General features: G+C 37.4%; 1 protein-coding gene across 1 annotated transcript; it reads left to right on the forward strand.

The window, feature by feature from the left end:
- Nucleotides 1–1,336: 1,336 nt before the first annotated feature.
- Nucleotides 1,337–18,359, forward strand: LOC109000455 (sister chromatid cohesion 1 protein 4-like). The gene is made up of 14 exons (XM_018977320.2): nt 1,337–2,179; nt 3,757–4,018; nt 4,450–4,547; nt 4,650–4,699; nt 4,875–4,924; nt 7,824–8,896; nt 9,015–9,464; nt 9,744–9,888; nt 11,374–11,510; nt 12,111–13,141; nt 14,270–14,303; nt 14,753–14,861; nt 15,560–15,689; nt 17,963–18,359. The coding sequence occupies exons 1-14, from the start codon at nt 2,056–2,058 to the stop codon at nt 18,059–18,061; spliced, it is 3,792 nt and encodes a 1,263-aa protein (XP_018832865.1). The 5' UTR covers nt 1,337–2,055; the 3' UTR covers nt 18,062–18,359.
- The last annotated feature ends 6,204 nt before the right edge of the window (nt 18,360–24,563 follow it).

Here is a 24,563-nt window from a genome sequence, read left to right on the forward strand (position 1 = left end):
AATCATGGAATATATAAGTGCCGTGTAATCGTTTTGAAAAAGAGTGAAATATATTATTATAATTTTTTTTTTGTAAGTTCCGTATTTTCTCACTTTTTTCAAAGGAATTGTGTAGCGCTTACGCATTTCATAATTTATAATTTCTCATTTAAAAATGAATTGTAAAATAATTGTAGAAAAATTAGATTGCTGGAATGAAAGGTCCTATCAAATCCATCTAAAGACAAGCTTGGAGAACGAGATGATATGATAATTTTGTGAATAATAGTAAGATAGTTTGTGAATAGTAATGAGATAGTTTGAGCCACGATTTAAATTGGAAACTCACATAAACTTATCATTACAACTTTTCAAAATTCTCATACAAAATATAATAAATAATTTAATTTTTTCAAATTATAAAACAATAATAATATTAAAAAATAATATTCTAACAATATTTTATTCTACTATTATCAAAACATCTTAACTTATCTTTGAATACAAACATATTTTATGAGATTTTAGAAAATAAGAGAGAAAAAATATTATAAAGTTAAATTATTGTTATAATATAATTTTTTTAATATTATGTTTTTTTCAGATTTGAAAAAATTGAATTGTTTTTATTTTTTTTTTGAAAGTTTGAGAAAATTGTAATGATTAATTTGAAAAAATTGTAATAATTAATTTGAAAGTATTTATATTTGATTAAAATTTGGGAATGAGATAAAATGAAAATTTTGATATAGAAACTTTTTTAAAACAACCCAAATTATATGACTTTTTTAAATTTCTACTCAATTAAATGAACCACAACAATTCTTATTTAACTCAATAATATAATCTAATAAATGAGAATAAATAAATAAGAAAAATGATAGTTACAGTCGTGAGTGTATAAATGTTATACAATTATTTTTAAAAAAATGAATAAATATGAGACTCAAATTAAAAAAAAATATTTTTTAATTATAAATTTCATTATTTTTTAAAATAATTGTACAATACTTACATATTATACGACTGCATATAACATTACTTAATAAATAAAATAAAAACCTTAAAAAACTTGTCTGACAAATAGAGACTTGTTAAATTTCTACTGGTCTAAATATTTTACAACAAAATTGGTCATGATTCATCAAGCTTGTTAGAGACGGCTCCTAGACATGCTTCAACGCCGAAGTTGCAGTGAGCAAGATTCATCCTATTTCAAAATTTGGACCAATTGTATTTGAAAATTCCCCGCCTCAAGAAAAATTACCCAACCAATCACAGCCACGACTAGAGCACATATACACCTTAACTACACTTTAACATCTATCACGTTCGAAATTCTCTCGACAAAGGGCGCTGCTCTCTCTTCTCTTTTCTCTCACATCTCTCTCTCTCTCTCAAGCGTGCACTCGCCCGATCCCGCACTCAGTGACTCGGTCCGCTCGAGTGACTCAGTACCCGCTGCTGAATTCCACGACATGCCTGCTCTTCTTCTACGCTCACCCACAACAATGTCCTGCGACTTCTACTAAGGCTTTCTGATATAGCTGCTGCGAAATTGTTTGTCGGAAGCTCTTTTCTGTGTCTCTTCATAGCTTCGATTCTCAAGCTCTTGAATTTGGAAAGGTTCTGGTCAATTTGGCGAGAATGGAGCTGTTTTCTTCAGTTTTGAAGTTTTGGACGGGGGTCTGGAAGTGGTGTGGTTGTAGCTGAGGTGTGGTTAGGGCTTTTTGTTTTCCTGCGAATTCGGGAGTGCTTTTATGAATACGAACTATTCGGGGTCGAGACAAATCTGGAAAGTTGTGTTTTGGTCGGAAATTTGGGTTGGTCGTGTTTGTAATCCAGGGTTAGTGTTGTGAATTATGTAAATTGCTGAAGTTGAAGGCTTGTTGTTCGTTTTTGATTCTGAACGATGAGAAACAAAGCTTAGTAGCTAATCTCTTAGTATTTCCTTTGAATTTGGGTTTTCGATTTCGGACTGGTGTGAATTTGTGGGTTTTTAAAACATAATTTAGACAATTTGATTGCATGAAATATAAGGTTTCGGTAGCGAAGTGAGGGGAATACATATAGGAAATGTTTTATTCTCAGTTTATATTGGCCAAGAAAGGGCCACTAGGGACGATCTGGATAGCAGCGCATTTGGAGCGGAAGCTACGAAAGAATCAGGTTGCCGATACTGATATTGGTGTTTCCGTAGGTCAGTCTTCGGATTCCCCGCTTCATACGCTTTTGATATTTTTTAGGTTTGGCTCCTGTGGAAGCAGGGGAAAAGAAAATAAATTGAAGTTTGAACCTTATTGCTTTATTTTTGTTCAAATAATGTTTCCTTAATTACAAGAAAAATGGAAAAAATATGGGATATGGTGGAAAATTTTGTGTTGTAATGTTGTTGCAGTTTTTCTGAAGGGGTTTTTTTGAGAACTTGTCTCAGTTAGGAAGTTGGTTATATGCTTGGTTGTGAAGTGGGTTTCCTCGTTGTTTATGTTTGTACATATTTTTTTTAGACTCGTTTTACTGTTTTTCCCATGTTCTCCTGCGCATATTTTCCCCAACGGATGCATAACCTGTAGGGTTCATCGATCCTTGTTCTGAAGTTAATTATTGATGATCAATTGTAATTGGCTAAATCAAAATGTTTCCTGAAACCAACTTTAGTATGCTTACCTGCAATGAATTTAATATGAGGGAATCAAGAAACTTGCCACATGACTCGCAACATCATTAGTATAAATCCTGATTTTTTGATAGTTTAAGATATTTCCTGCACCTGCATGTGATTGAATAATGACGTTATTGTCCACCCTTTTCTGGAAAAAAAAAAAAAATCCGCCAATAGCCACTTTGCGGAGTAGATAAAGACATTGGTATCACTGTAAAAGCCAGCTTTGCACTGCTGTCACAATAATGCCTCGTGTCACTGCCCTATGTTAAGCTGCATAGACATTTAATTTTTTGTTTTCTCTGCAAAACAGTGTCTACAAATCCACTGATACATTCCACTGGCCTCACATATGCCTGAACTGCCATTACTGGGAATTGGAAAAAATCATGTTCGGGGTTCCTAATTCCATAATTTTGTCATTATTACTTTGTTATATTGTTTCATCTTGCCATGATATCCACATCGTTAACCAAATGTTTCTTTTCTGGGTATGTATTCTCTGCTTACCACCATTAAGCAGATAAGGATGCATAAATTTATGGACTGGGCATTGTAAATGAACAGTTTTCAGAGAAATTGTTGGATGTAAATCCAAGTATAAGCATCGTTATTTACTTAGCAATAAAAAGAAAAAAGAAAAAAGAAAAGAAAAGATTACTCTCTTTGAGAATGTTCTTGTTGGTCTAGAATGAAGGTCATGGGGGGACTGCTTGCCCTCGTTACTTTTCATAATGATTTCTTATTCTTTCAGATCTCTTCTTGTTGTGTTGCTGTGATTTTTTCATCACGAAAATCTGTTTGATTTTGTTGGTAATTTCCATGTTAACATAAACAGTTAATATTAAATTGTGGTGTAGCTGCACCAGTTTAATTGGTCACTGAATTTCCTTGCCCTGTAAGTATTTTTGTGATGGTCTGAACTGTGTGATTGCATTTGCTGAGTTCTTTTATACATCTGTTTTGACAGTTAATATTCCATTTGAAGAATCTATATAACACAATATAATAAAATATTGTTTGAAATCTTGCTGACTTCTTCAGTTGTTCCTGTATCCGATAATAAATTTTTTTGCTTAACTTCCTAATTTCTGTGGTTTATGTTCTTTGAGCAGATTCAATTCTTTTTCCTGATGTACCAATTGCACTTCGGTTGTCCAGCCATCTTCTGCTTGGTGTGGTGAGAATATATTCTAGAAAGGTTAATTACCTGTTTGATGATTGCAGCGAGGCTTTGCTTAAGATAAAGCAAGCTTTTCGCTCCACTGCTGTTGATTTACCACCTGAAGAGTCTACTGCACCATACCATTCCATCACCTTGCCAGAGACTTTTGATCTTGATGATTTTGAGCTGCCAGATAATGAAATATTTCAGGGGTTAGTTCCAGAATATTCCAGCTTTGTTTCTAATTAAAGATGTGGAGATTATGTTTTATACTTCTAATGAACAAATTTATTAGATTGGTATGGATGTTGCAATGGTTCTTGGGGTACAATTAAAGTGGTTTTGTTTAATTTTCTATTTGAAGGTCTATTTTCCATTTAAATGTTTCTTCTTTTGTTGATTGGATAAGTTGATTGAAAAAGAAAATAATAATTTTTTAATTAATATTTTTTAATTTAATTAAACTGGCTCTGTCATCTGGTTTGGTTGATAGTGTTAGCAAGAAAAATTATAGGTTCCTGTAATGGGATATGTGATTGAATCTGTCGATGTATCATGAGCTAGCATTTGGATCATGAAACTCTATTGATGCTCAAGAGTGTAAGATCTTATACTGGTATATAAAAATTTAACTTTGTTGCAGTAATTATGTTGATCATCACGTCAGTACAAAGGAACAGATTACACTGCAGGATACCATGGAGGGTGTCATTTACTCAACATCACAGTTTGGATTGGACGGTTAGTGTGCTTTGGTTCATTATATGTCATGGTGTGATGTTATGTATTTTAATCATGTATGAACAAATGAAAATAAATTGACATTCTATCGGTTTACTTCAGAGCGGTTTGGTGATGGTGACACTTCTCAGATTGGTTTAGACCTTGATGAGGTAATTAAGATGTAACCATGTCCGGTGGATTTGGGATTTCTCTTGGAGCTCCTGTTATTAGTTTGTTTTGAGTTCTGTATGTAGCTTTTCCTTGTGCCTTTCCTTGCTTATGGATGTATTGACTTACCTTCTTGTCTTTTCTGTTTCCCTTATTTTTTACCTTGGACTTTGACAGGAGCTGCTCTTAAACAAGGTTGTAGCTCCAGGGCATGATGGAGGTTCAAAGTAAGTTCTTTGTCTTTGTATGGATTATTGTTTAATATCTTCTTAAACCATGTTTAGATTCAAGGCATGATTGTGCTTTATGCATATGTGCATTTTTCTATGCCACATATTTGTTTTAACATCTATGATAAGTTTTAAAATGATAAAAAGGACACCATCCAAGTACACAGAACACCTAAGTGGAGAAAGAAATATGGTTAAGAAAATTATGGAAGCTAAAGCTATAGAAACATAAATGGGCAGCCTTGTAATAGTATAGTGTATTGAAAAAGAAAGTTTTGAGTTCCTCCATGCTTCTTGTGCTGTATTGGAAGCTTCAATTAATTCTCTCTCCTTATGTATCACATTAAGAGTGCGTTTGGATGTTAAACTGAGTGAGTTGAGTTGAGATGATAAAATATTGTTAGACTATTATTTATTATTATTATTATTATTTTGAGATTTGAAAAAGTTGAATTGTTTATTATATTTTATATTGGAATTTGAAAAAGTTGTAATGATGAGTTGAGATGGGTTTGCTTTCCAAACGAAGCCTAAGTAGATCAAGATCATTCTCCATAAGATCCTATTTTGATCACTCTCAAATCTTCCTTTCCATCATGCTAGTCAGTGTTTGTAAAAATGCTATTAAGTGAAAAGCGTAAAGTGTCAAGGCAGAAAGGAGCATTATGCTTGCTTTTTGGCACTTTTTTTGTGAGCTTACAGCACTAAAGTGCACTTTTGTACCTTTTCGAAAAAATATAGAAAATAACAGTTCTAACTAATAAGTGTTTTTTGGATCAGTAATTTAGATGAAGTAGATAAGAGAGGATGATGAGGGTTACAAGTTTTTTGATAATAATAATGATGATCCTCTACTTAACGATGAAGATGATAATATACTTTAGGATTGTATTCTATTGCATATGTTAGCAAGGAAGTCAATACTTACAATACATGTACTTTCTTGGTCATTGCCTCTTGGACATATTTTGATTTAACCATGTACTTATTTTGATTGTGGCATCATATATCATGGCTGTTTATATTTTGTAAAGCACGAGGATTATATAAAATGCTATGTTTATTTTTTATATAATTAGTTGATCACTTGATTGTCGTGTTGCAATTTGCATATTCTCTATCAAATTGGGAAACATATAAAATATATTTCTACCGAAAAAAATCTAAAACTGATCAAAAATGGGAAAAATATGTTTCAGTAAAAAAGTGTTAAAAAAAGATTTTTTTTATTATATTTTATGGATATTTTGTTGTTATACATTAATTTTTGGGAAAAAAGTTCACATTACTTCAATTATGCGTGCATTTGCTCATACGTGCACCTAGTGCTTTCCCAACATTGATGCTAGTAAATCTGCCACCTATCGAGGCATTACCTAATCTAGCCCAAAGAGACTTAGGGCTGGTTTGGTTACACAAAACCAAACTATCTCATCTTATATAATCATTACAAATTTTCCAAACTCCCATATAAAATAAAATAAACAATTCAAAATTTTCAAATCCCAAAACAAAAATTATATTATAATAATATTTTATTGAACTTTCAACAAAACATCTCATCTCATCTGAACTCCGTAACCAAACGAGGCATTAAAGTTAAGCTGCTCTAGGGGGGCCGTGCTCTAGATTGATTTTCGGTAGGATTTTGGTTTGTTGGAATCCTGGGGAAGTGGATGTAGTTCTGATTAGCCAAAATGCCCTTGCAAGGTTAGTAAAATAGGGATGAGGGATCAATTCTCTAGAGAACAACTGTCTTGGACATGGCTCAATGCTTTTTGTCTTCCCTATCCTATCTCAACCGAGCATGAACTGAGTTAAAGAGGTCCATCTCCCATTAGTTGACTTGCCATTAGTGGGATCCACTTGAAATCTGTGAATGATCAGCCATTGATGCATCCTTAGCTCGAGCAATGTGGAATAAATCTACAAAGGTCCCTTTTGAGAGGCTGCTCTCCATGATACACATCATGTAAGAGCTTTATCTTGAATCCATTGCCCACCTCATATTTGGTATTTTTCAACCTAACTGATATCTCGATACCCAAACCACCCTCAAAGATTGGGGAACGCACCTTGGGCAATTCAGTAGATAAGATTTCATCTTCTCTTCCTTAACACCCTCAAAAAAGTCTCTTTGTAATTTGTCAATGCAGTTTGGCTACACCTGCATATAGAGATAATAGAAATATAAAGTAGGTGGGTAAATTTAAGAGAATACTCTTGATTAGAGTTTATTCTCCCTCCCTCTGATAAATTTATCATCTTCCATCCCACCAACTAGTGCTCCACCTTTTCAAGAATGCCTTTCCAGATTGTCTTGGCTTTAAAATGCACACATGGGGGGAGATTTAGATGTGCCATAAGTAGGGAAGATACCTTACATTCAAGGATTTGGGCCAAACCTTCTACATCACCCACATTTATGATTACAAGTAACTCAGACTTAAGCCAAATTGATCCTTAGTCGTGAAACATCCTCAAAACAAAGAAACAAACATCGCAAGGCATGTAGATGCTCCAGATTTGCATCACCAAAAATTAATGTATCATTTGCAAATAAGAGGTGTGAGATAGAATTTCTCCTTCACCCTTGTTATATTAAGAACCATGGTAAGAAACCCCCCCCCAATCTACTAATGCCAATATCATTATGCTAAGGGCCTCTAGCTAACAACTAAGGTGATGATAGATCTCCTTGTCTTGGCCTCCGTGAGTTATCAGAGACTAAGGCGCCACATAAGACAGAGAGGAATCATAAATTTACTGTTCTGTCTTAAAGCCATCAAGAAGCTGTAACTTTTTAGATCATTGTTGTTGTTGACAGGATTCTCTGCTGCTTGATCCATCGACAGTCCCCGAATTTCCTGATGATTTATTCATTTCTTGCTTGCAGTGCTGATTCACAGGTGTCGATCCAACCAGTGACACTCTTATCAAAAGATGGAAGTTACAAGGGGATTACTGAACCTTCAGGTGTCCATCCAATCAGTGAAAATCAGGTTGGTCCAGCCACGGATACTGAAATGGTCGAGAATGCTCAGGCTCCATCTACTCCTGGATTATTGGAAGAACCAGACTTGTCCGGTGCTCAGGAGGCTCTGGCTTGTGACGATCATATGGAATCAGAAGATCATAATTTAACACGATTAGTTGCCGTGGAGGGTGCAGTCAATGCTTGCCGAAAGTCAGATCTTCATTCTGGGGATACTGATATGGCAAATTTATCTTCATGCAATGGTTTGAATCCTAATACTGTCGAGGAGAATGGCTGCTTTCCGGGTGATCTGGACATCAAACATTTGAAGCCACAGGGACACATGCAACCTACTGCAGCGACTATGGAGCATAGGGCGCCAGATAATTGCCTTTCAACTTCTTTAACCTCTTCAGATCCCACTGAACAAATCAAACCCATTTTTCCGGTATCAGAATGTTCGGATGGGATCATTGGTGTGTCAGATGGTATGGACAGGGTTGAAGATATCAATAATGGAGTTGTGATAGACACTGAACCTAGTACACACCTTGTACATCAAACTGATGTGAAGTCCGCTGGTGCTAGGTTGGATGAAACTGCTGCATCACCTAGTTGCTCTCATGTCACCTGTGATTTTGAGGATACTGTTCATAGAACCTTTTCAAGTAGCACTGGTGCACTACAAGCAAAGGGCTATCTAGAAGATGATCAAGCATCTCCAAGACCCGAAATTCTCAATGATGTTGAAATTAATAATGATGTGGGAGTATCATGCTCCCCCACCAAAGTAGCAGTTTCAACTGCTGTCTTCCCATTGGAATCACCTGAGCGACCTGAGGTTGTAAATTTTGAGGCTCATGCTTGTCAAGAGCCAAAGGAGAATGAGACTTTAAACCCTATTGCTCTTGAGGTTACACCATCAAATCAATCCCATGTGCTTAGGGCATGCAAGTCTCATCTTAGCGAACCTAACACTTCATCTCTTGGAGGTATTAATTAGTAAACTAGTGGCGTGAAGTCTATGTTGACTCATACATGAAACATTCCTCCATGTTTGTGCACCCTACTGCTGGTACCTCCTGATTAATTTTTTCCCCATTTTTTTAGGTGAAGGGCACCTTGCAAATGATGTTACGGATAAGGTCTTACTAAAAGATAAAATTTCAGAGCCTGCTTCATGTGGTGAAATTCAGGCAGGTTCCAGGTTGATAGATGAGCAACTGGACAATGCAGGTTCTAATGATAGTCGGTTCAATAATGTAAATAGTTCTGGGACTTCAGACTTTCCTGCTCCTGAAAAGTTGCTTGCTGTACCGGAGGGGCTCACTGGTAAATCAAATGATTTGCTAGTGGAGTCTACACCAGATAAAGCAGACCTAGCTGGTGGTGATGGAGCTGCTGAAGAGACCAAAATCATCTCAGGAAAAAAGCGTAGCTTCACAGAAAGTAATCTAACAGTGCAGAGTTTAAACTCAGTGGACTCTTTTGGCATGACACGATCCAAGAGAACTGCAGAGTCGATTCCTGATGATGATGATTTATTGTCTTCCATTTTAGGTGTGAAGCAGTTTTTTCTTAATTCCTTTACAATAAGGCATGCTTTTCGTAGTTTCAATATTACTGTTGAATGAGTGGATGAATAGTTTGCCCTATTGTTTTCTGGAAGTAACGGTAGTTATTCTATTTGGCTTGGAAAATACGGGGATGGGTACTTGGGCTTGCCAAGTCTTATATTAATAAAACTCTTAATTATAAAAGAAGTTATTTTATTTGACATGGAAGGTTGTTCCAGTTAAAATATGGATGCGACTTAAATGATTATTTTGTTTGTTTCAGTTGGAAGAAAATCTTCAGTTTTCAAAATGAGGCCTACTCCACCTGCACCGGAAATAGTATCCATGAAACGTCCTCGGTCTGCACCCCGATCTAGCACCTTGAAGAGGAAAGTGCTTATGGATGATACGATGGTCTTGCATGGCGAGTATGTTCTATTTCCTATGTCCTTTACTTTGGGTACACCTAATGGAACCCACTGACACATCTTTTGTAGTTGATCTGTTTTTTCCCGTTTGATGTGATACTACTTAGATTATAGTGCTTTATTATTTACTGATAAAAATAGATTATAGTGCTTTATTCTCTTTCTATGAAGATAATTGAAAAACAGAAAAATATAGACATTCTATTTTGTTTTATTTTCATGAACTTTTTCTCTATCTCTTGGTTAACAGAAGTCAGTAGGGAGCTCAATATGGAAACAAAGATCTCTCAATTTTGTCGAAAGTGGCTTTTCCCCCTCCCTTACCTACCGAACTGCTTATCGTTCTCTTACTCTCCATTTTGGCTATTTCCCCCTGCCCTCCAAAACACTGCAAGGAACGAATGATATACCTTAGCATCTTAACAGTCAGGAGTCATCCATAGTGTGGCATAAATTAGCCATATTGATAACTGCTCTAATTTTTTTTTTTTTTTTAGTGAAAGTGAGTATTGTTTTTTTTTTTTTATTTCAAAACTTTTTTAGAGTTTATCCAGTTACCTTCAGATCAAGTGGAATTTCCTTGCCACATAATTAGGTGCTGCAGGGCAAGGCTAAGGAAGTCGTACGTACTGTATCAGATTAAAAGAAATATCCTGACCTGTTGTGATAGGGATGGTTAATTGGGAGACCCCATACTGAGTGATGAGTGTAGGTAGTGTATGAGATCTCACAATGCTTGGGAGGAAGAAGTTCTTGCTCTTTATAATGATTCTAATGGGGCTTCAATCTTACTATTGACTAGCTCTTTTGGACTGTGAACCTATGTGGCTTGGACCTCCTGTGGGGCATTACAAATTTTATTAAAGCCTATCCAACCAGAAGTGTGGGACTTGAGCCATGCCACCTATGATGAAATGACTCAACAAGGATGTCGGGAATTTAAAGGGGGGAGATTGTGATACCCCATACTGAGTGGTGATTGTAGGTGGTGTACGGGATTGTACATTGCTTGGTAGGGAGAAGTTTTCGCTTTTTGTAATGATTCCAATGGGTTTTGAATTATACCACTGACTAGTAATTTTGGAGTATGGACCATATATTGCTTGGGCCGCCCTTGGGGAATTACATTAATTCCTCGGCTATGCTCTTTGACCAAGCTGTCCATGCCCTGTGTAGTTTCAATATGATATGTTCACTTGTGGGAACACATTGGTGGTTTTTTTCATATGTAGGATGCAAGTCAAGTCTGGTTCTTTGTGATAGCTATTCCTTGAATGCTAGAATAGTTCTAGTTCCAATGCCAGTATTTTAATATTGTTTATACAATAATATCTCCATTTTAATATCAAACTAAGCTTGCCTGATTTGATATTTTGTAGTGAAACTAACTGTTAACCCCCACAACGAAAAAAGAAAGTATTTAACTTCTAAGTATTTTCTTGGGTCTCTTAAGTAACAACTAATCAACTTTGTTATTTTCTTTAGTACAATTCGTGAACAGCTGACAAATACTGAAGACATACGTCGTGTTAGAAAGAAAGCTCCTTGCACACTCCCTGAGATCTCAACTATTCTTAGACAATTCTTGGAGGATGAAATATTTAGTGAGCCCGTTTCTACTGGTGAGTTCCTAGTGCTAAAGATTCAATCAAGTTCATTCTTGTTTACTGACGAGCTCCTTCTTGTTGATGAAAGATGCTAGAGCTGTTTTCGCCTTAGTTTATTTATTAATTTATTTTAGCTGTTTTTGTCCGTCTCTCTGTCCTTTTTTTGGTAGCATTGTTTAACTTGAGATGGATATTGCTTAACCAGTCGCATATCTAGTTTTAAGATTTCCACTAGTCACTCTTTTGCCTGCCTGTGCCTGTTAATTATGCCGCTGATAGATATAAATGGTTACTTTTGAAATGTGGATATTCAATGTTTTGTTGTAAGAATTTCACTGAACATGGATGCATAGCGGACCCTGATTAGTTAATGAGGATTCATAGAAGACCCCAAAATAATGGGGTGAACACTTGGACAGGTTGAGTTTTTGACTAAGAATACATTTCATGAGTTCATATAGTGCAGCTTCTGTTTCAAGATCTTTGAACTCATTTATTTTGATTTTGTTGTTATGTTGATTTTGTTAGTTTTAAGCGACTAATTGAGATCTGCTTATGCAATTGTTTTAACCATCAGTTTACAATGTACCTGGGGTTTTGTTGTATATCTTTCAGGTATGTCTGCTGAATTGATATTTGTGCATAGTGAGACATTTGATCTGAGCAGAACCAGGGTTTCTGAAAATGATCAAGGCAATACTTCTTTAGAAGTAGCGAAGGATATAGAATCTTCCGTTCGGCCATATGTCGCTGAAGAAAGTGGAATGAATGGAAGTTCTGAATCCGTGGTAGTGAGATGTGATGTAGACGCACAACCTGCTGACATTTCCAGTCCTAGTCAGCGGCATCAGGCCAGCAATTTTAACTTTGGGTGTCATGGAATTGATTCTCAAGGTCAGATAAAGGCAATTTCTGATGTCGAGGAGCTTAAAACTTCTCAACATGAATCCTTTGGGGAGATCACTGAAATGGAATTTGAGAGAGAGAATGTTGAAGTTGCTGAAGGCATAAATTGCTCTACTGTTAATAGGCTTGAATCATCATGTCCAACTGATCTTGTTGCCGAAGATATTTGCAACATGACAGCTGACTTAGCAGTTCGGCCAGCTCTCATTGATAAAACCAATGATGCATCTGCTTGCCTACGGATGAATGTATCATGCATGTCACCTGATAAGAAATTGGATGCTCAAACTGTCGAGGGGGATGCTTCAATGGTGGATATAAGCAATGGGAAAGTAACTGAGTCCATTGAAATTGTACAAGATAATGTAGGAATTGAAGAACATGTTCAGTCAGATTGTTTTAAACCTGCTGATGGTTTAGAAGCTTCACTTGCAAGTGAGTACAATATTCTAGCTTTTGAAAATGGTATCCAAACCTTGGAGGAAGCAGAAAATAATAAGCTAGGAGTTGTCAATGAAGAAGTAGTCCTGCCTGTGGACTTGGGTTGTGATGTTAAAGACCCTCTTATGTGGAGTGGAGAAAGTAAAATAGATTGTCCAGATTCTGTTGAACTTCCTTTGGATGTGAATAATGCTTCCCTGAATGGTCAAGTAAATGCTGGCTATCAGGAAGCTGATCCACCTAGTATCATGGATGGAGAAATCCCTGCCCTTGACTATCCTGGCAATGAAGATCGCAGTGTAAGTTGTAGACCTTATCCTTTTTTAAAGATGTCTTATGAATTGGCACTACATGGACGGTGGGTTTGATTTCATTATTTTTGTTCCATGCTCCATGTCTCTTTCTCCCTCTACTTATTTTCCCCTTCTCTAAACTCTTAGAAACTACTCCTTAACCAGAAAGATGTCAAGGAACTTCAGTTAGGTTCTAATAAGATTATAGAAACTGGTTCTAATAAAGCTAAGCATATTTCTAATGTGAATTTTGGCTTGCTTAATGAAAATTTAATCTTCCACTCATAAAAGGGAAAAAAGTGTTTTACAAAATAATTTCCAGGCATAAAAGGGAAAAAATGTTTTAGAAATGAAAACTTCAACCTCTAAAAAAGGAAAAGCAAAACTTTGACGGGTGCCATCACGAGCATCTTGCCTCCTCATCGTGACTGTCATATTCTCCGTATAACACCACCCACTTGACATTTCTGCCACACTTACGCTTGCAACCACCTAGACATTGCAACTACATTCTGTTGCCATCTTTGCATCTTGACCATCAACAGCTCAACACTGGCTCTGTCAGTGCCAAAACAGTCACCACTTTGGGAAACTTTTTGCTGACGAGCAATTCTTCCTCTTTGGAGTAAATAAAAAAATATAAAAACAATATAGTTATATCCAAACTCAACTATATGGGAATTCTTTTGTTGACAAAAAATTTTCCCTCTCGGAAGTAAATGCAACAATATCAAATTAAAAGAAAAAACTTATATACATAATCAATGAAAGGTACACAATGAGCCTCCATTTCCCATCAGCAGAATGCTTTTTCTGAGTTAATCTCCTTTCAGTCTAATCTAACTTGGATACCTATATACTATACTAAATTACACATGAATGCATAGACATGTACTTTTCTAATACACTGTCTGCCATTTATTTTGTGATTTTTTTGTTGCATAAAACGTGATCAACTGGCAATTTACTATTCCTTAATTTGGTAGTAGTTTAGTCTGCATCTGTCATGCACAACATCTTCATGTTACGAGTATGCTCTCTTATATGATAAGAGTAATTTCACAATATTATCTGAAAGTTCTGTCTTTTATTCTCTTACATATTTTAAAGAGAACCTTTGGGTACATGTTGCAGGGTTATGAAGATGTCACTCTTGAGAATGATACAGGTTCAACTTTTCTTTCTTTTGTTTGTCATTGGTGCTCAATTCTGAATTTCTATATTGTCCTAGATTTTTAGTTGTACTTTGTGATGTTTGTTGGCTGAATAAATTATGAATTTAGTAGAATACATTTTCATAAATTTGTTATGAGATTGGTGTACAGTTACCTGTGCTAGCTTTATAATTTCTAGAATCTGAAAACGGAGGAATTACTTTGACTTTTTGTTTTTCATTTGTGTTGCTGTGGGGTTAGAGAAACCTATGAATTGCTTATGGCCAGCCAGCACCTCTCTCTGTCTCATAGGGACGGTAGGGCCTAGATGTGTTTTGGGCCTCCCTTGGAGCTTTACAAGTTTATAGCAGTTTTATTGTAGAGACTTATCTTTACTGCTTGTACATTTATTTGTGCCCTGTGATTTCCCTGTTTGATATATGTTCTTTTTCCTTTCTCTTAGAATTTTTGAATGTAGATGATGATGAGGCAGTTGAAGAAGATGATGACAGTATGCCATGTGCTGAAGAAACTCGTCTTCTTGAGAACAGTGGATGGTCTTCTCGCACCAGGTATGCATCTTGTGTTTTGTTTTATGTCTTAATGCTGGGGGCAATAGTCTTCTAGACTCTGTTGCCTGTTTATATCACTAATTTTTTATGGTAGCAACAGGGTTTTTGTTCGAAGTCTAGCCAAAATATAATACTAATCATAATGGTGTATTCGGGCTTACCCACGGTGGTTACTATCTTGATTAAACTCTCGATTAGCAATGGCTTTGGAATGGGGATAGGATGTGGTGGCTAATTCTCCTGTTGGAACTTGGGAATGCAAATCCCTTTCCCCAATAGCTTGGGCAGCATGTCATGACACTGGTCTTAAGTTGTATAATAGTCTGGTTTTATGGTTTTCGCTAGGTTTTACCCCAAACCTGGATTGAATACATAGCGAGATAGGCTGATGACTGGGTTGAAGGTTCTGTAAGGAGTTCTGATAGAAGTCTTTTTGCATGCATGTTTAGATCACTGGAATCCTCCAATTATTTCTCTTCCAGTTGTGTGTACTTGGGCTATGCCTATTTCAATAAATATTTAGAAAGTTTGCCCTTGTCTACTCTTCTGATTTGAACTTGACTAGTCTCATAGACTTCCTTTATTATCCTTAAATTGCTTATGATGCCCTGAATCAGATTTCAGGCCATTCTATATCGATTGACTCCAACTTTAACAACTCAATGTTTTTTTTTTCCTTTTTTTTTTTAAAAAATTAGGGCCGTCGCCAATTATCTACAGACTTTATTTGATAAGCAAGCTGTACATGGAAGAAAGACCCTCGCCATGGACAATCTATTAGCTGGTAAAACTCGTAAGGAAGCATCAAGGATGTTTTTTGAGACACTGGTATGTTTATTATTAACCTTTCCTGGTTGAAGTTATATTTTACCTTGCTTTCATATCTTCAAAGATTTGCTGAAAAGTTTTCAGCAAAACTGTAGAAAAAATATTAAGGTATTGTGTTCTTGGTGATCCTATGTAAATACATGATGCAGATTACTAGACAATTACAAATCATATACATGATGAAATGTGGGAGTGCTTCTTATCTATAGAAGTTTTGGTATTGGAAGTCCAAACAAACGTATTTGCTTGTGTATATGCATGCAAAAGATGAAGATCTCTGCCCTTAGAAGCCATCCATCCACACTACAGACCCACTAGACTCTACTACCACTGTACCCAAGCCGAACCCAAATCCACTCCTTCCAATGCTGAGTTCATCGTTGACTTGAGGGAGAGGGAGAGGGAGAGGCTTGGGTTCTGCATCCTGGATCTGAATTCTCTACTTCTCCAACAATACAACATCTGAGTCCATATTGAAAGCTATGAAAAACAATTCCTAATCTGAATCCTTGACTAATCTATATTCTCATCGTAATTAGAACTCATTTGCTGGCTGTGCACGGATCACAAACTGGGAAATAAGGGACCCTAAATTTACAACAATCTTCTGAAGTCACAAAAATCCTTGCTGTTCATTTCTCCACTAGTGCAAAAGCTAGAGTCTAGAGAGGATGTTGAGTGAAACAACATAGTTGCGAGACCTTGCAAAAACCCTTGTCCCAAGGAAGTGTGGGTGTATTATTTTTTTTTTGGGAGTGGGTGGTTGGAGGGAGAGAGAGAGAGAACTTAAGGATCATACAATTTTAGTATATGCTACATTATTAAAAAAAGGAAAAAGAAAGAATGAGAACCATTTCTGTAGTATCAATCGACTTTTCCAGGATTAAAATTATTGAAGATTTTGAACGGTACCTGCTCAAAATGTGGGATATATTGAGTGGTGAAGTGTTATATACCTTAATCTCTCTTTTTAATATACTGTAGCTGCTGCTTGTTTTTATTTGAAGCTTGTAGCTCACTTTTTCGTTTGCATATTGAATGTATATACAGCATGCTTGCATGCATTAATGCATGATATTTATATTTGTAATTTTAGATTCTGATTTAATGTGCACTTGCATTCCTGTATGGCCTATGGGCCTCTGTATTGAAACTTGCATGATGCTTGTACGTGCTTGTGGATACTAGGGGTGGGGCAGGTCACCTGGACCCTTCCCGGTAGAGAACGGGCGGGGTGGGCAGGTTGTATAAACTTTTTTACCACACAGGCAGGTGGCAGTTGGGGTACCCACTCTCGGGTTTTCACCTGCCCACCTGCCCGCTGAGTTTACTTATATAAGGTAAAAAGAACCCTTCACCCATTTCTTCAGCTCTCCTTTGTTATCCGCCTCTTCTTCCTCTTCATTTCTTCTTTCTTCTCCTTCTCCTTCTCCTTTCTTCTCTCTTCTTCTCCACATCTCCACCCTAGACCCACAGCTGCATCTCCGTAGTCACTGAGACCCATGGTCTCAAGTCTGTGTACATTGAGATTCATGGTCTACGGTCAGAACTGTGGTTGTGGGCAGATTCTCAGATCCGTTTTGGATGGTTAATGCGATTTTTGGATTGGATGACTTGTGCTACAATTTTTATGAATTGATGGGGTGACCGGATGATGTGTTGCCAATCTGTCTGCCCGTTCAACAGGGAAGGGTGAGAGCAGCCCGGGGGGGGGGGGGCTATGTGCCCTTATAAGGCGGGTAGCAGCCCTAGCGGATACCTCTGGTAGAGAAAGGAGCTTTGTAGATTTCTTATGTGGAATGAAAAGGTGGTTTCAAAGCCAGAGTTTATAAAATGGAATGTTTCTTTGACAAAAGTGGGTGACATGGCAGGTTGGTTGCCATTAGAAGCTGTATATTGCCCCCTAAGCAATGAGTGTCACTGTCTAGTTTTGATGGTTAGTTCTACTTTGATTGTTTGCTAAATTCTACTTACCTTTCTATAAAAATGAAATTGGGGGAACTGGACATGGACCTCAACTTCTGGTATATTGGGAAAGGAGAAAAGTTGATTTCTCAGACGAGACACTGCTGCAATGAAAATCATTGTTTCCAAAACGGGAACAATTTTATATAACATATTGCAGCGTTTAAATTTAGTGTTGTTTTCTAAATTAGGTTTTGCAAAAACCCTTCCCCACCAAAAAGAAGAAAAAAAAAGGGAATTCACATTCTTTTCAATGCATGATAAGAAAAATACTATTCATTCATGATGTGAATTTCACTCTATTGCAGGTTCTCAAGACTAGGGATTACATACACGTAGAACAGGCAAAGCCTTTCGACAACGTAAATATAAAACCTCGGGTAAAGCTCACGAAGTCAGGCTTCTGATATCTCAAGTAGGAAACGCAGATACAGTTGAAAAGAACCATATAGTTTTAGTGTTCTGATGGGGCGGCAGGGATGGGTTAGTCATTTTTTCTTGATTAGATTCTTTGCTTAATCTTGTATTTCTATCTATAATTTTTAGTCTAGGAATTGTCTTTGAATAGTCTATGTAGCTTTAACAGTGAGAGTTTCATGATGTTGATTCTAGCATTAGTGTTGTTAGTGTGAATCATAATTATATGTATATATCTGTAAAATATTACCATTTGCAATGAAGACGCTAATTTATTTGTTTGGTTTTTTTTTTTTTTTAAAAATAACTTCTTCCAGAAACTATAAACTGCATTAACTTGGCTGGATAAATGATTTATTATATCTAATTTCGCCTAACCTATTTCAAATGCTCCCAATCCTTTATCTAAACTATTAAAATAATGTTTTTTAACTGCTTCTTAGTTATCTGTTTAGAGCTTGCAATTTATGGCCAAACATTAACTGAGAGTGTACAGGATTCAACATCACCCAGTTTCTAGCAAATAACTTTTACAATATTCCACACATTGTATGAAGGCAGAGAAGGGGGAGAAAGAGAATGAATGTGTGAAATGGTGAATGATTGTGCCAACTGGAGACTTGGAGAAAGCTACTACCAGGAGGGAGGGAGGGAGGGAGGGTGAGAGATAGATTAGTTTAATGCCTTTAGTTGAGTTTTAGTGTCCAACAAATTTATCAGACATTGTAGCTCAAAGCTAACTTAGTGGCTACCTCCGCTGCAAATCAACTTTGTAATACTAAGTACGAGTCTCACATAGACAAGTCTATCTTTTGTAAAAAAGTAGATTCCACTTAAAATAGTAGGTTTTTTTTTACACTTTTTGTGGACGGGTCATTTTTTTACATAGATACTATGCGAGACTTGTCTATTCGAGATTTGTATGAATAATTTTTTTTTAACTATTCAATTGCCATTGCTCTCACGAACTCCTACAAATATTAGAATTTTGAGTGGTATTTTTTTTTTTTATAAGTAATATTTGTCACATGTTATTGCAACTAATTTAATAGAGAATTATGTTGGCACCTAATAAATCTATAAATTATTCAAAATGGGAATTGTTGTGAAGAAAACCGTAGTCTCTTAGAAAAAAAAAAGGTGACAGGACATTCAGATCTGAAGATCATGAACGCCACACTGAGAACAGAGATAAATATTGCAAGCGAAGGTGCCGATGAAGACGAGAACCCATTCAAGGAAAGGTGGCTTTGCCATGAGGAGGTTGATGGCTTAATTGTAAAGTTTGTTTTCCCTGCGATTTGGTAAATGAGAGGTATTGGGTTGACCTTCGTGAAGGATGATGTTCAGGCTTATGAGCATTTACATCGCTTGTTTTGAGGATTCATTTGGACATTCTCATGTCAAGTGTCTACGTAGGTAGAGTTCTACTATGATTTGCAAGTATAATTATGCCCAAATAAAGAGTACTAACCTCTTTGATCAGCCTTCTCCTACACTATTATTTATCATCTTCATTATGAATTTTATCGTTATTTATAATGATTGATGTGACATATTTTAAGTGATTTTATAAATCAAGCATATTGCATTGGCTCTTAGTCCTGATGTGGAGGGTATATTTTCTCTCTCTCTGATTTGGAGAGGCGAGTAGGGTTTCGTTGATGGTCCTAGCTGCCGGCCCTGCGGCGGGGCCTCCATCTAGGGCGGGAGGACAGGGTAGGGGTGATGGTTCTGCTAGGGAGGGTGCGAATGTTACAAATCGAAAGGCTGATGGACGTTCTGTTACGTCACGTGCGTTTGTGGACGTTGTAGCATCAAGACCTCAAATGCTTCAAGAAGTGGTGCTCCCATTTCAGGAGCCAAAATTTTATGGGGAGGAGATGTTTTTCCTGTTTTCAAAGTCTGAGATCAAGCAATCAGCGGAGCCTTTCAGATTTTCTGTGGTTCTAAAATTTCTGCAGAGAAGGCCATCTCTGGACCAAGTCTGTGGTTTTATTAAAAATCATCGGGGAATGAGAACGATTCCTGTAGTTGGGCAGTTGCGAAATCCGAGGAATGTTCTTGTTCGTATCTTAAATGAGGAGGATTTTATCAGTGTTATGGCACGGGGAAATTCTAATATAGAGGGGGTTCCTTATAGAGTCTCACACTGGACACCGGATTTTGTAGATGAGGACTCGCCGTGGGTTCCCTTATGGATTACGTTGTCGGGATTGCCTCCTAATTTTTTCCATGAGTCAATCTTGAGAAGAATTGGTGGAGGTTTTGGGCGTTTCTTGATAAGGGATAATGTGACGGTGTGTGTGACTAGTCCGGAGGCTGTGCGAATTTGTGTGGAGGTTGATGTTTCGAAGCCATTACGTCATTCTTTTTGGCTAGGAACGCCAGGGCTGGAAAATAGTCATTTTCAAGAGGTTGTGTTTGACACAATTCCTGCTTTTTGCTTACACTGTCGGAAGCAGGGTCATTTGGTTCATAAATGTAAAAAGCAAGAGAGAAGTCAGAGTAAAAAGGAAATGACGAGAGTTGAGGTGGGAAAATTGGAAGGGGCAAAAAAGGTGTGGAAAATGGTGAATACTAAGGAGCAAGAAAAGCCAATTGTGGAACAAAATGGGGCGGACGGGGTGTACAATGGGATGCGTCGGAATGAAATCTTGGAAGCTAATAAATTGCGGAAGAAGGAGGTGGAGAGAGGGTTGCACAATACTCTTTGTTTGTTGATGTTGATGGTGAGGTGCGATTAAGTATTCAAGGTGAAGGCATGGTCCCTATTTCTGGGTCGGAATTGACGGAAGCAGTGGTAGTGTGTGAGGGAGGGGCTGGGTTGAATGAGAAACGTTTGGTTGGTTTAAAGAGCTGTGGTGAGTTGATGGAAAGGGAATCAGAGGACGCTGAAGTGGTTGTTAGTGCGTCCCCGAGAAGCTCTCTAAAGCTTATTGATGAGTCTTTGGAGTTTGAGTTGGGAGGTTTGGAAGATGGGGATTGTTTTGGGGAGGAAGGGAGTAGAGAAGAAGGATTATTTTTGAATGGGAGAGCAATTTCAGATGTTGAACCTGAAGATGAATTGAATGAGCTAGCAGTTAAATGCTTTGATTCGTATCCGGATTTGCATGTTCCTATAAAGAAATTTAAAGGTATAAGGAAAGAAAAATCTATTGTGGTTTTGGAGCGACGGACTCGCTCAAAGAAATCACTTTAATTATGTTGAACATATTGACGTGGAATGTTAGGGGAATTCTTTCGTTGAAGAGTAGGCTTTGATGACTTTTGAATAAACGTCGCCCTTTTGTGGTGGCTCTTTTAGAACCGTTTCTTGGTGAGAATAAATGTTGCCGGTGGGCACAGTGGATGAAATCACCAAATTTTGTAAATAATGCTGAGGTTGGGGGGAAGTTGTGGCTTTTTTGGGATGAAGACCTTGTTTTTTACTTAGTTTTGATGACGGATCAGGCTGTGAGTGGTTGGTTTACCCTTGGCAGTTTGCGAGTTTTGGTACGTTTGTTTATGCTAGTTTTTTTTGTAATAAGAGATTGGAGCTTTGGGATTTTCTGTGTAATCAAGATTCGAGTAGCTGTCCTTGGTTTATTGGGGGTGATTTTAATATTATTCGATGTGATGAAGACAAAGTGAGTGGGATTATGCGAGCTCCTTGTGCTAAAGCTGAGTTTAATGAGTGTATTCAGCATTGTGGTTTGATTGATTTGCCTTATGGTAGGGAATCGACTCTCGTGGTGTAATGGTAGAAGTGGTGTGAGGTGTATTTAGGCGAGATTGGATAGAGTGTTGGTTAATGTGGAATTCATTAATTTATGGGGTGATGCGCGTGTTGAATATCTTCCGAGATCATCATTGGATCCTGCGCCAATGTTGGTGTCGTTGGGTCGTGAGTGTTGCAAGATGGGTAGGCCATTTCGTTTTCAGAGGATGTGGGGCACTCATGAGGGGTTTCTGCCACTTGTTAAGGAGGTTTGGGATGGTTTTGTTGAGGGCTGTCCAATAGTGCAAATTAGCAAAAAATTAAAATTATTAAAAGGGGCTTTGAGGAAATGAAATGTTGAGGTGTTTGGGAGAGTTGAAGCTCTCGAAGATCATATTGTTTGGCTGGAGCAATCGGTGGTGGCTGACTACTCTCCTCAGGCTGAAGTGGAGCTTTTATCTTGTAAACAAAAGCATTTGCAATGGTTGCATAGAGAGGAAATTTTGGGTTGTAAAAAATCTCGAATTAAATGGCTAATGGAGGGGGACTCGAATACGGCTTTTTTTCATGCTTTGAATGCGTATTAAAAAGAAGAATAGAAGGGTGGAGAAGATGAGGTTGGATTTTGGGGAGATGCTTGAATCTGAGGAGGAAATACACATTGGTGCGGTGGAATTTTTCCAGAATTTGTTGGCTACGAAAGGCACGCAAAGAGATGAAGATACATTGTCTTTGCTTACGCCGTCCATTTCAAGTTTGGAAAATGAAGCCTCACTCATGAAGCCCTCCATGGAAGAGGTAAAATCTGCACTGTGGTCTATTCCTTTGGATAGCCGCCCAAGACCTGATTGGTTTTCGGCTAGTTTCTTTATTATTGCGTGGGATATTGTTAAAAATGACATTTTGGAGATGGCCATTGAGTTTTTTGAGGGCAAGCCGCTAATCACTTTTTTTGGTGCTACTAATTTGGTCCTTATTCCTAAACTTGGTGAACCTGTTGGATTTGGACAATTTCACCCTATTAGCCTGTACTCGGTGATTTATAAAATCTTATCGAAGGTAATGGTGTTCCGTTTAGTTTCGTTATTGCATAAAGTTATTTCTCAGGAGCAATCTGCTATTAGGGGGAGAAGCATTTTTGATAATATGGCTATTGCTCAAGAGTTGGTGCAGGGGATGAATCGGAAAGTGAGAGGAGGGAATGTTATGCTTAAAATTGATATGGCCAAGGCATATAACAGGGTCAACTGGAGGTTTTTATTGGAGGTATTGAAGAGGTTGAGTTTCTCGGATAAATGGAGGAATTTAATTTATAATTGTATTTCTTCTCCATTTTTTTCAGTTATGTTGAATGGGTGCTCTCGAGATTTTTTCAAGGCTTCATGGGGACTTCGTCAAGGCAATCCTCTATCTCCATACTTGTTTATTTTATCAGAAGAAGTTTTCTCGCGTCTATTAAATAGGGAGTTCCAAGTGGGAAGGATTAAGCCTTTCAATTCTTGTGGAGGAACAATGGTGAGTCATTTGTTGTATGCGGATGATTTATTGATTTTTTTGAATGGTGGTAAAGCTTCAGTTAGAAGACTTTTGGAGGTGATTTAGTTATATGAGGCAATGTCAGGACAGCGGGTGAGCCCTCATAAGTCCTCTATGTTTTTCTCTTCTAATTTTTCAGTTGAGAGGAAAGTGGAGTTAAAAAGAATGTTGGGTTTTGAGGAAGGTGGTTGGCCTTGTATTTATTTGGGGATTCCTTTGCATGTGGGGAAAATGAGATTACAGATGTTTGATGCTATAATTGCTATAATTCAGAAAAAGTTTGCCGGGTGGAAAGGTAAACTTCTTTCTTTTGGTGGGAAAATTGTGTTAATAAAACATGTTTTGAATAGCATGCCTATACATATGCTTTCAGTGTTAAATTTACCAAAGGGAGTTTTGACAGCATTGAAAAGGATTTTTTCCAATTTTTTATGGGGTTCATCCGTAGAAAAGAGGAAAAGGAAGTGGATTTCATGGAAGAAAATTTGTTTGCCGATTGAAGAAGGGGGCTATGGGCGAATTTTTTCTCAACTAAATATGTAGGGGAGGAGCATGTTTATTCAGTTATGAATTTGAGGAAAGGGTCTCGATTTTGGAAGGGCATTATGTGGCTAATGCCAATGGTGTTGGAAAATTCAAGATGGGTTGTTCGTAATGGGAAGGCTAGTTTCTGGTTTGATAAATGGTTGGGAGAAGGAATTTGGCAGAACAATATACAATGATAGGTGATAAGGGGCTGCAGATTCAAGAGGTATGGACTAAGGTTGGGTGGAACATAGAGAAATTGTGTGATTTGCTCCCAGAGCAGATGGTGCAGCGAGTGGTTCAATCGAAGGCTATGCTACGTTCGGACAGGGCGGACGTTTGTGTCTGGATTCCATCAGTTGATGGGAATTTTTCCACAAAATCTGCTTGGTAGCTCGTGAGACATAAAGGAGAGTTATGTCCTTGGCGTAGATGGTTGTGGAATGATTTGGTTCTAAAAAAATGTCTTTTTGTTGTTGGAGAGCTAGAAGAAAATCTTTATCAGTGGATGAGGATATTATGAAGTTGGGGATTCCGTTGGTCTCCAGGTGCTATTGCTGTGAAGTGCCAAAGATTGAAACTTTAGATCATGTGTTTTGTGAGGGGGAAGGGCCGAAAAAAATCTGGAATCATTTTGCAATTATTTGCGGGATTAGGTTGCCAAGGGTGTTGACTTGGGAGGGGATGATGGCGCTATGGTGGAGGCAGGCGGCAGGTTCTTCACAGGTTGG

This window comes from Juglans regia, chromosome 8 (assembly GCF_001411555.2).
Source record: "Juglans regia cultivar Chandler chromosome 8, Walnut 2.0, whole genome shotgun sequence".
Classification (NCBI taxonomy): Eukaryota; Viridiplantae; Streptophyta; class Magnoliopsida; order Fagales; family Juglandaceae; genus Juglans; species Juglans regia.

What these genes read in the sequence shown, in the direction of transcription:
- LOC109000455 (XM_018977320.2), top strand. Translation starts at nt 2,056, where the DNA reads ATGTTTTATTCTCAGTTTATATTGGCCAAGAAAGGGCCACTAGGGACG. An exon ending in TAGTGAGCCCGTTTCTACTG is followed by an intron (nt 11,511 to 12,110) that starts GTGAGTTCCTAG and finishes TATATCTTTCAG; the next exon opens with GTATGTCTGCTGAATTGATA. An exon ending in GGATGTTTTTTGAGACACTG is followed by an intron (nt 15,690 to 17,962) that starts GTATGTTTATTA and finishes ACTCTATTGCAG; the next exon opens with GTTCTCAAGACTAGGGATTA.